Source organism: Epinephelus moara, chromosome 3 (assembly GCF_006386435.1).
Source record: "Epinephelus moara isolate mb chromosome 3, YSFRI_EMoa_1.0, whole genome shotgun sequence".
Taxonomy (NCBI): domain Eukaryota; kingdom Metazoa; phylum Chordata; class Actinopteri; order Perciformes; family Serranidae; genus Epinephelus; species Epinephelus moara.
In genome coordinates, this window is record NC_065508.1 from 30,375,208 (window position 1) to 30,387,090 (window position 11,883).

General features: G+C 41.0%; 1 protein-coding gene across 1 annotated transcript; it reads left to right on the plus strand.

Moving 5' to 3' along the window:
- Positions 1-709: 709 nt before the first annotated feature.
- On the plus strand, positions 710-10,907 carry tbl2 (transducin beta like 2). The gene is made up of 7 exons (XM_050041462.1): positions 710-912; positions 4,840-4,964; positions 5,265-5,449; positions 6,555-6,706; positions 7,130-7,256; positions 7,932-8,084; positions 10,307-10,907. The coding sequence occupies exons 1-7, from the start codon at positions 786-788 to the stop codon at positions 10,764-10,766; spliced, it is 1,329 nt and encodes a 442-aa protein (XP_049897419.1). The 5' UTR covers positions 710-785; the 3' UTR covers positions 10,767-10,907.
- Positions 10,908-11,883: the final 976 nt, after the last annotated feature.

Sequence of the window (11,883 nt, forward strand, 5' to 3'; positions counted from 1 at the left end):
TTTAAAAGTCTTAAAAAGCATTACATTTGAGTGTCTGATACCTGTAGACACCCTGTGTTATATTCGGTTGAGTTTATCTCTGTCTCATCTCTATACATCATACTTAGAGCAGTATACAGTTTTTTATAGTTAAAGGGATAGTTCAGATTTTTTTAAAGTAAGGTTGTATGAGGTACTTATCTAGATGTCAGTCGGCACGCCCCCCAGTTTGGAGAAGCAGGCTGGAGTCTGACATGGAAGCTAAGCAATGTACTGCTGTGGAGGGGCCAGCAAAGCATTTTTTTAACCCCCTAGAAACAGTCCTACCTGAAAAATGTCAGACTCCAGCCTGCTTCTCCAAACTGGAGGCGTGCTGACTGACTGACTGACTGACTGTAATATGCCGTCTATGGATAAGTACCTCATACAACCCCACTTCAAAAAATCTGAACTATCCCTTTAAACATACAGCAGTAAGATAGAACACATGAATACAGCAGTAACATTAATCCAAAAACTTCATATATAATTGTGAAAACACTGACATTTTACCGCACAGTGGAACATTAACTTTTCATAGTACTTTCAGTACATTTTGCTGATAATTGTGTTTTTTTTAACTTATGCATTATAATTTAAGATCCAGTCCATTAGGTGGCGATAATTCCAAGTATCCGACTTTGCCGCTTCACAATATAATCGACGAAAAAGACAAAGAAGCTTTGGACGCATGCGCAGTACCCAAGTAGCGAGAAGTAGCCAAGTAGACGTTAGCAGTGCAAAGTACGTGGCAGAAAACTTTCGACATGGAGGTAGCCGCGCTGTTCGCCCTGACGTTGTTACTGGGAGCACTGGTTATACTGGTCGCATTAGCGGTGGGCCGACGGAAAGAAGAAATACGAGAGGAAATAGAGCAGGCGGCGGAGTTTGCCGGTAAGAGCCTCACGAGCTAATGTAACTCTAGCTGGCTGTTGGAGAGGAGGGAGGGTGGTGAGTCACCAACTCTGTCACTGTCTCTGTGCTCTTTAACATTCATTCATTAATAACGAGTGTGAAGACGTGAAGTGAGCACCTGCTAGCTCATACTGACACGCGGACTTTGCTGAGTCTGTAAAGAAACTGAGGGAACTTTGAGCGACTGTCACCTGTCGTTAGCCAATCAGCAAAGGTTACACTGACGGACCAATGAGATGGCTGCTTTCGGCGTTCAATTTGGAGTAGGTGTCATTTAGTATGAAAGGTTTGTTTGTACATGAAGAATAAATCACTGTACAACCAGACTGACTGCAGAGCAACAGTTCAATAAGGAGAGAAGAAGAAGTGGAAGCTTAGTTTCATAATGTGTGCAGATTGAACCAGGACCAGGTTCCTGTTTCAGTGTCAGGTGCACAATAATGACTACAACAAGCTGGAATTAACAAACAACATGTTGCCTTGCTAAACTGTTCTGCTTAGCCATTATTTGAGATACTGGAAAGGAACCTCCAAACACCAGGGGCCGTATTCTCAAAGCTTTCTAGAGTTGCCCCTAGTGACGAGATTCTAAGAAAATTCCTTTAATTGTGACGTTTTCTTACAATTTCTCCTTAAAGTTAAGACTAGGTCCTTGTGAAGATAAATTTCTTGGCCATTAAAAGGGCTCCTAAGAGAGACAAAGAGGTCAGAGAAATATTCTCCACTTGATGACAGTGAGTAAATGACATGCTACAGATTAGATCCTGCAGGGATAATATGTGTGGTTGATGTCATTAGAACACACACACACATTTCCTACCTAACACTATAATGCCAGAATTAAAATGATCACATAACTAAGATATCTGGAAAACTGGAAAAACACAACTGTGTTGCCTGCCAGCAGTGATGACTTGAGTCTGTCTCAACCTTTCATCAGCAGAGTGATCACACTAACAATGACAATGCAGTCAGCAGTTAATTTCATTTCCACTGAGTCTCCACACCCTGTAGGGTCAATAAAGGGCAAGTCTGTGACAACCAATCACATCTGGTAAAAGAATGCACCATACCTCGCAACAGGGTCCACCGACACCTCCTCACTAAGGTAAACGTTCCTGTCCTGTTCTTGCTCAGAGTTGCTCTGAGAACTCTCCTAAATCACTCCTAAGCTAAGACTCCTTACTAAATATTTTTAGACTAAGTTAGGAGCTCTCTGAGAGTGTTCTCAGAATATTTGTGAATACGGCCCCTGGGATTGTATTCACAAATATACTGAGAACACTCTCAGAAAGCTCCTAACTTAGTCCAAACATTTTTAAAGCCATAGTGTGTAGGAATTTCTCCCGTCTAACGTTGAAATCATATATTGCATTCAAACTGATAGCGCACTCTAGCGCCTCACTGTTTCAAACGCGTATTGCAACAATGGTAGCCGCTGTGTACCAAAAAGCTATGATAATATTGATGAAACCATGTCATCCTATACTTCATGGAGTATTCATTCAGGCTCCTACACAGACACACACGACGCAAGTTGACAACCCCCTCCTCACCATGCTGGCTGTGTTTACAACGTAGGACTGTTGGGGCGGGTGTAAATCGAAATAAACCAATCACGTCTTGTCTTTTGACAACTGACAAGTGGCTCAACCTCACACACCTCATCCCTCTTCTTGCATCACTGCGCCGCTAACAGCGGAAAAGGCTACTCCGATGTTGAACCTTGTTTTTTGAATTCGCCGAAGGCAGGGCTGTATGTCCCTTGCTGGCGGATGTATTCTCAAGATGGCGAAACGTTATGGAACCCCCCAGAGGACTTACCTGCACAATGTACAAACAAATACGAAATTCTCCTTTTACAAGAATAAGTCAGATTATTGGTGGAGGTAAGAATACACCAATGATGACATATTTATGAATGCTGACATCCATTTTTGCCAATAAACAACTGAAAATGTTACACAATGTCCCTTTAACAAGGAATCTTAGCTTAGGAGTGATTTAGGAAAGTTCTCAGAGCAACTCTGAGCGAGGAAGGGACAGAAACTTTTATCTTAGTGAGGAGGTGTGGTTGGTCCTGTTGCTCAGTATGACACTTTAACAGATGTGTATTGGTTGTCTTTTGTGAGCCTGCAAAGTTTGGACACCGAGTGGAAATGAAATGAACTGCATCACAATATGAATCTGCTTTTACGTCTAGAACCTCCCGTCTACAAAGGGCTTGAGGCGCGCCCTCGTTGAGGACTTGGCTCAGATTACTTATCCTGAAGCCTCCTTAAGGAATCTTATACCGTTTAATTTGGCGGTGGGAACCTCTTGCGACATGCCTTTGCTAACGTCGACCCCAGCAGAATTCAAGCCCTGGACCTTCCACATGGAAGACGAGTGCTCTAACAATACAAGACTGTGAAAGTGTTGTCACTGTTAGTGTGATCACTCTGCTGATGGAAAGGTCATCACTGTTGCATTTTTCCAGTTTTCCAACTCTCTTAATGTTGTGATCATTTTATTTCTGGCGTTTGGTCTTAGGTGGGAAGTGTGTGCGTATCCCTAATGAGATCAACCATAAACATTCTCCATGCAGGATCAAATCTGCCGCATTTCATTTACGCACTGTCATCCAGAATACCCTTTTCTCCTCTTAAGCCTCTTAAAAGTCCTCCTCCCTGCTCCCAACAGTTTTCACCTTAGGAGGTCTGCTCAGGGCTGAGATGCTCTGTGAGTAACTTTCATCTTAACATCCCCTATTGTGCAATATTGTGTGGATATCGACTAAATGGAAGTTTGAATAATTTCATTCTTCTTTTATTGGGGTCAAAACTATTTCAAATATAATACATTTGGTGTCTGTATTATATTTTTTATTTTGAATGAAGAAATGATTGAAGAAAGAANTGTGTGTGTGTGTGTGTGTGTGTACACATACAAGAAATGTGACTGTGGTTGCACACTACTCTCAGTGTACTTACAGCCACAAGGACGATTATTTATTTATTTATTCATTCATTATCTGTAACTGCTTATCCTGTTAAGGGTCGCGAGGGTGAGGGCAGGAGCCTATCACAGCTGACACTGAGCGAGAGGCGAGTACTTCCTGGGCAGGTCACCAGACTGTCACAGGGCACCATGACAAGTCGAAAGATAAACAGATATACAGTCAAAGCTGAACAAAGACAGGTGTAAATCAGGACTGCAATTTACAATTTTTTTCATCGTTGCTGAATCTGTTAATTAATTTCTCGTTTAATCAATGAGTCGTTTGGTCCATAAAATGTCTGAAAGTAGAGAAAAATGTCGATCAGTGTTTCACAGCCCAAGAAGATGTTCTCAAATGTCTTGTTTTGTCCACAATACAGATATATTCAGTTTATTGTCATAGAGGAAGAAAGAAACAAGAAAATATTCACATTTAAAAAGATGGAATCAGGAACTTTTGACTTTTTCTTTCTTAAAAAATGACTTAAAACAATTAATCTATTATCATAAAAGTTGGTGATGTATTAAGTAGTTGAGAAAAATTGTATTCATCCCTGCAGCTCTGTTTATACAAGTAGGTGGAAAAAATAGTTGTTCATATGAATATTTATAAAAAGTTCAACTGTTTCTGTAACAGAAGTTCAGTTTGTTCAGAATTTGCAAAAATGCACAAGGGATTTTTATAAAAACAATGCATGCAGCACAGTGTTGAAATGATTATTATTTAATAAAATGATAATTACTACTTCAGAGCTCAGGGTTGCTGTAACAGATGCTACAGAATCCATCCATGTCCTTATTGCAGACTTTCTGCAAGAGTGACAAGACTAGAATCTTAAGAATTTAGTTGGTTTCGGTCCCGTGATAGTGATGTTATAGTATCATAACCTCAAATGTTCTTTCATAATCCTAACTTTTGTCCCTCAGCTGAAGGCAGCGTGTCGAAGGGCCCGGCCGCATCCAAGAAACCGAAGCAGGAGAAGCAGCGCAGCCGTAAGGACAAAGCTTCTCAGCACACTTTCAGCCATCCACTCCTGGCAGCTTCACTGAAGGTAAACTGGAGCACACGGTGACACTGTAAACACACACACACACACACACATTGTAAGAGTTTCTGAGCACCGCTAGCGTTGTTGTTCAGTGGCATGTCTGTAATCATGAACACATCAGAGCTCCAAAAGGACTGTGTCTGATCAATGCATCAATTTTAGCTAGATGGTTAATAAAACCAGCAACTGAGAGTATTTGTGACGTGTTTTAAGGATTCAGTTGGAACAAATGATGCCTCACTTAACTTTAGGCTCCTTCTCCAGAGTCATTCTTTAAAGCATGTGTGTCTGTGTACTTCTCAGAGCCACAGTGCGAACGTGACATGCCTGGATTTCAGCAGTAACGGGAAATATCTGGCGTCGTGTGCTGACGACCGCACCGTCCGGATCTGGAGCACCAAAGACTTCCTGGAGCGAGAACACAAGTGTCTGAGGGCCAATGTGGAGCTGGATCACGCCACACTAGTCCGCTTCAGCCCGGACTCCAGGTCTCCCCCTCTCTTCTTTTTTATGCCACATTTCCACTGCATGGTTTGGCACGACGCTTCTCAACTCACTTTCGATATCAGAGGCCTGTACTGTGAAGCCAGTTCAGCATACCCAGGATACTGTCGGGTTATCTGGCTTAGAAAGTGAACCAGCTTTGAAGCACTGAAAACCCACAGTTAGCCATGCAGTGACCTTCTTAACCCCAAATCCTGCTCCGTAGTTCCGTAGCTCAAGTCCTTTTCTTTGTTGTCTTCCACCTCAGATAGAACCCTCTCAGAGTAGATGGGATTCTCTGCTGATCACCATAGTGAGGCCACGTGAAACTAACATCATCTTCAATGCGACACTTGCCCACTCCTTTCATCACCATCCAAACAAATAAATGTCCGCACTTCATCGGTTGTACGGCAAAATGTATGTCGTGTGCAGCGTAGTGATGTGGGCTGCCATTTTTTAAAAAGTGGATCGAGTGAATAAAAAATTGTGGTCGACCTGTATCCCGACAGTAGTGACAATTCTCTCTGACCAATCAGGGGTCTGCAGTGTTTTAACTCTACCTGCTAGTATCAGCTAGCGGTGCCAAAAAGGTACCAGGTCCTCTCTGCAACTTTTGCAAATGGAAAACCCCAAAATAAGGGAGTCCAGTTGAGCCGTGCTGCATCATGCGCCGGACATCGGGCATTGCTGTACTTGTGCAGACCCTCACTGACATAAAGCATTCCTTACCTGCCCTCAAACCTTAATGATCAGAGCTACAAGCCTAAACCTAACCAAGGCCTGAAACCACTTCCTATACCTCAAGCAGCACTGAGAGATGAAGGAAAGTTTAGTGAGGTGATTATAGAAAGACCTGATTTGACTACATTTGAACATCAACACAGTGAGTTAACCTTTACATCCACTGCTTTGGTCTGGTGTCTTGTTCTTCCTCATATTAGCCTAATCCTTTTTCAAATTGGTTCATTCAACACACCCATACTGTATATAACTACAGCAGAAATCTGTACATGTCAAACAGAAATGTCACTCCTTCATGTTGAGGTAATTTTTAGGCATGTAATAATCTCACCATCTCCTTTATCGACTCTCATCTTTTCACTGCAGGGCATTTATCACCTGGTTGGCCAATGGAGACACCATCCGAATCTTTAAAATGATCAAAAAGGAGGACGGCACTTTCTCCTTCAAAGCCTCCTCTGAGGACTTCCCACAGAACCATAAGGCCCCCATCCTCAACATTGGCATCGCAGAGACGGGTACAGAACACACAAAATGTCTCAAAGTCGCGTATGAAATTTAAAGTTTTTGTTTGTATTATTATTATTGTTATATGTTTGAAGCTGCAGTGCGGGGCTGTTGTCTCCCCCCTCTGGCAGAGAGAATAATTACATAATTACCTATGCCTGCGGTTGAGGTCTCAGGATCTCCCTCGACCCGTTTGTCATTGATCACTTTCTTTTTTTGACTAATCCTTCTTCTAAACACCAAGTTTCTTTTTTATTTAGGGCATTTATTTATTGAGGGTTTCACATGAGCAGAATTACTTCTGAGAAAGAAAATATCTTTAAAATGAAGCTGTGTGATAAAAGATGTTTTCAATAGAATTTGAAAGATGTTCTAGTTTGTCTTCAAAGATGTGTAATTCAAAGATGGGCTGATTCAGTGTTTCTCCTCTGCAGGTAAGTTCATCATGAGCGCCTCCACCGACACCACGATCCATATCTGGGACCTGAAAGGAGAGGTGCTGGCCTCTATCAACACTAACCAGATGACCAATTCTTACGCTGCCATCTCACCGTGTGGCAGGTCAGTCCTCTCCACCCTTCATCACTGCAACCTTCCATTATACGGATCAAACAGGGGTCTCTCTCAGAAAACATATTCACTCCTCTTCAAGTTTTGTGTGGTTTATTGTCTCACAACATTGAAAACTGTCAGAATGAAAACAAACCTGCTTGGGGTCACTGAGCTTGAAAAGTGGACATTTTCGTATTTGAATTCTGTGATGAGGAGCTCAGTCCAGCCACAGTCGTGTCATCTGCAAACTTCACCATATGAATGCTGGGGTACCTCACAGAGCATCATATGTGAGGAGCGTGTACAGCAGGGGGCTCAGGACACATGCCTGTGGGGTGCCAGTGGTGGAAGATGAGACTTTTTTTGACTGAATAAGTCTGTATGCAGTGCTACCTGTGGACATGATTTTATAAACATATCGGTCCCTTCATTCAGGACAATATCAGTTGGGATTGACTGATCAATTTGGAAACTTTTAGGTCAGTACTTCAGCTGTGAGAACGTCTCAAAGCCAAACCAGTTCGGTCAGAAGCCCTGGACATCACATTTGATTTTGCATTTTCTCGCACAGGTCTGTGTTCTATGTACATGGGCTAAACAAAGTCAGTGTCACTGAGCTGACTCGCTGATTTGAACTTAATCCTTCAAATCAATTGTGTGTTGTGTCCATCTCTGTGCTCTCAGGTTTGTAGCATCATGCGGCTTCACTCCTGACGTGAAGGTGTGGGAGGTGTGCTTCGGGAAGGGAGGAGAGTTCAGAGAAGTGGCTCGAGCGTTTGACCTGAAGGGACACTCTGCAGGAGTTCACGCATTCGCCTTCTCCAATGACTCTCACAAGTAAGGACAGCGTTTCTGATCACAATACAACGCCAAAGAGGTGTCTCACACTGTGTGTTTACATGGACCCTAATATTCCACAATAATCAGAATAATAACCCGCTCAACATAAAAGTAACTCATGTAGAGATTGGCCTGATTTGGCCTGGAGGGGTGGTGTAAACATTTGATTATCCCTTCAATAGGAAAATTTTAGTCGCCTAACAACCATTTAAACCATTAATAAGGTTGTTTCTCTCTGGTGGAAATAAATATATTCTTTGTGACTATTTAACCCATGTGGGGGTCACATCAGGTGATGCAGTGCACTGCACATGACATGAGACAGCTGTTTCTCCCTCTGCAGATTTTTTTATTTTTTATTTGACCTGTATTTTTATTAAACATGTAAAAACACAATATAGAACATTCCTTGACAACATCACAGAATATGTATGACAGTGTGAAAAAACAAAAATAAAAAAAGCCATTGGGGCCCAGAAAGCTGAATAATAATAATGAATGAAAAATAAATAAATGGACAGTTAAGACATTACAGCATAGTGTGGGGTTCCCCTCAGTTAGAGAGGTATCTTGCTATAGGTGGCCACGTCCTCACAAAGACATCAGACCTTAATTGTAATTGAGCAGTTAAAGCCTCCATTCCATACACCTCCCTCAACTTCTGTTTCCACAGTGCCACTGTAGGTGGCTGTGGATTCATCCATTTTATTGTAACCATTTTCCTAGCAGTCATCAAGAGTATATGTAACAGGTGCTTTTGGTCTCTGGTGTACATGTCTTCAGGAGTTAGATCGAAAAGACACTGACTTGGGGTGAATAGTTAATCAATTCCCAGAATTTTATCTATCGCTCTCTTTACCCCCTTCCAAAAAGGAAGCATCACTGGGCAATCCCAAAATATGTGCGAGTGGTCACCAACCATTCCACATTTTCTCCAACAGTATATTGCAGCTGGGTTATCTACAAATTTGGAAACCACCGAAGGCGTCTTAAAGAACCTTGTCTTCATCTTCCAATCAAACTCCTTCCACATGTTACTACTGTATTAGTACCCTTATGACATCCAGTGCACATTGTTTCCCACTCTCAATTATAATATTTAACTCCAGCTCCCATTTATTTTAATATAAAAAGTATTGTCTGGTGTATCCAGTAACAGATTTCTGTATATATGGGAAACATGCTTTTTGTTGGGTAGCTGATGTTTAATTATATTAATAAAGTATGTTTCTACATTTGTTGGAACATTTTAATTGTATTCCAATCTTTATGGCTTGTGATGTAATGCCTAATCTGAAAATATCGGAACATATCGCTTCAGGGTAGAAAGAATTTGTCTTGGAGATATGAGAATGGCTGTAAAACATTATCACAGAACAACTGGTCAATAACCCTTAGGTCTCTGCCTGGCCATCTCTTAAAAGTGATATCTGTTGTTGAGGGGGGGAAATCCGGATTTCCAGCAATCTGCATAGCCCTCCCTCTGCTGATTTTGACAGAGGATATTCATTAATTCAATAATATTTCGCACTCTGCTTGTGCTCCGTTATTAATGCATAAATGTATTCCTTTGTTTTGAAACAGTGGCCTTATGTAACGTTGTTGTTACAGCCTGAGTAGTCACATCAGTCGTTTATTGCTAACGTGCAACCACGGTTTGACTACTACAAAAATTGACTTCACATCTCAGCACACTTCCCGTGGGCCTGATGTAAAGGCTCATCTTATCGAATCACTTTATTTAACGTCTGTGTAAACGGTTAAATTGGAATCTCCTAATCAGAATGATTTCAATCAGATTGAAGGAATATTGTCCGTGTAACCACGGCTGGTGTTCTGACTTTAAAGATAGAGTTTGGCATTTTGAGAAATGTGCCTATTTACTTTTTTTCAGAGAGTAAGATGAGAAGATTGATACCTATCATGTCTGCATGCTAAATATATAAAATGGAGAGCCAGCAGCTGAAAAGCTTAGCTTAGCATAAAGTTTTGAAGCAGCCAGCTTGGCTCTGCCCAAAGTTAAAGAATATGTCTGTTAACACCTTTTTAAACCTTGTTATTAATGTTTTTACACTTTGGCTTTTGCATATTTTAAACAAACAAGACATAATGTCTGTATGCTGATTGCAAATAAGTCAAAAATGTTTTCACAGAGTCTTCGCACTCAGCGTCTCTTGTTTTTGATATGCAGTGTGTGATTGTTTTCTTGTGTTGATCAGAATGGTGACCGTCTCTAAAGATGGAACATGGAAGCTGTGGAATACAAATGTGGAGTACAAAAAGCAGCAGGACCCTTACCTCCTGAAGACAGTCCCCTGTGCGTCATCTGAAGGTAGCCGGGTGGCCTTGTCTCCAGACGGCCGTGTGGTGGCCATCAGCGACGGCTGTAACGTGGCTATGTACGATGCTACCAGCGGCCAGCTGGAGGAGGAGCTGCACGGCGTCCACAGCGAGGAGATCACCGACCTCAGATTTGACATTAACGGGCGCTTCTTGGCGTGCAGCGGAGACAAGGCCATCCGAGTGTTTCACAACGCCCCGGGTTACCGGGCGGCCATCAGAGACATGCAGGACATGCTGAAGAAGGCCCAGAATGAGGCCATGAAGCAGAGACTGCAGCAGCAGATCACAGAGGCTCAGAGTGCCCTGGACACTGTGCTGGCTGCTCCCGTCGACTGAAAGAGCCCCAAGAAACTCCCCTCTGATTGCGAAAGTGTGACTCAACCTCAACTCTCCGTCTGCCACTAAATGATCTGGTCCTGGAGAAATGGAATTTGCATGCCGTTTTAATAAAGAGCATCTTTTTATGGAAAGATAAAATGGTTTGAGTTCAGGTGTTTTTGTCCTGTTTCATATCCAGTAATGTCTGAAGTGTGATCTCTGCTGTGGCCGTTTTTATATTTGCCTTTTGCAGCTTCGATTTAAAGTCCTCCTTCACTCAGAAACATGTGTTTGGCTCATTGTTCCTTCACTCTGATGTTTGTGTTTCATTGTGCAGAAGGATTTGCGCAGAGTTTTAACATTTATCTGCTGAAGTTTATCTCAAATATCAGTTTAAAACATGCTTGTAAGAGCAGGAGTTGTGACAACAAGTTGGCAGTTCGGTTCTCAGTGAAATACACTAACTATAGGAATTATTTAGGGCTGGCATGTTATCAGATTTTCACCACATGTAGAATTCACAATTATATCATCACAATTATAATGCTTTCATTCAAATTAATCTTTAACTCTGTTTATTTTTTATTTTTTTGGTATATGAATTATACTAAAAATATAATATATATAATTATATGTGTGTTTGAGAGGCCTGGCACTCTCAAAACGGATTGTATTAGTGCCTTAAATGATTGACTTATTAAAAACAGAATAATATAATCTATGTTAATATATTACGTTAAAATAGCTATTTTACATAATGAGTTTTATGGAGATTGATTTGTCTCAATATTATTTGTGTGAACAGATTGACAATCTGTTTTAATATGTAAACTGTAAATATAAAACACCTTCCACAAATATATAAAAACAAATTATAAAAAAAATATTTTGCAAATATAAAACAAATCTGTGAATACATTAAATTAATTTACAAATAGATGTAAATATCTTAATATTTACAACTTTTGAAGAGATGTGAATCTGGTTTTTATTTTTGAATCTCCTCTATAAGCTTGTGGATTTACATTTATGTACACTGGGTGTTTTTGTTTTTATAAATATATTATTTATATTTCTGTATCTGTTGATCTGCTCTATATTTGCGAAATAGTTTTTGTTTACAAATATGTTTCTG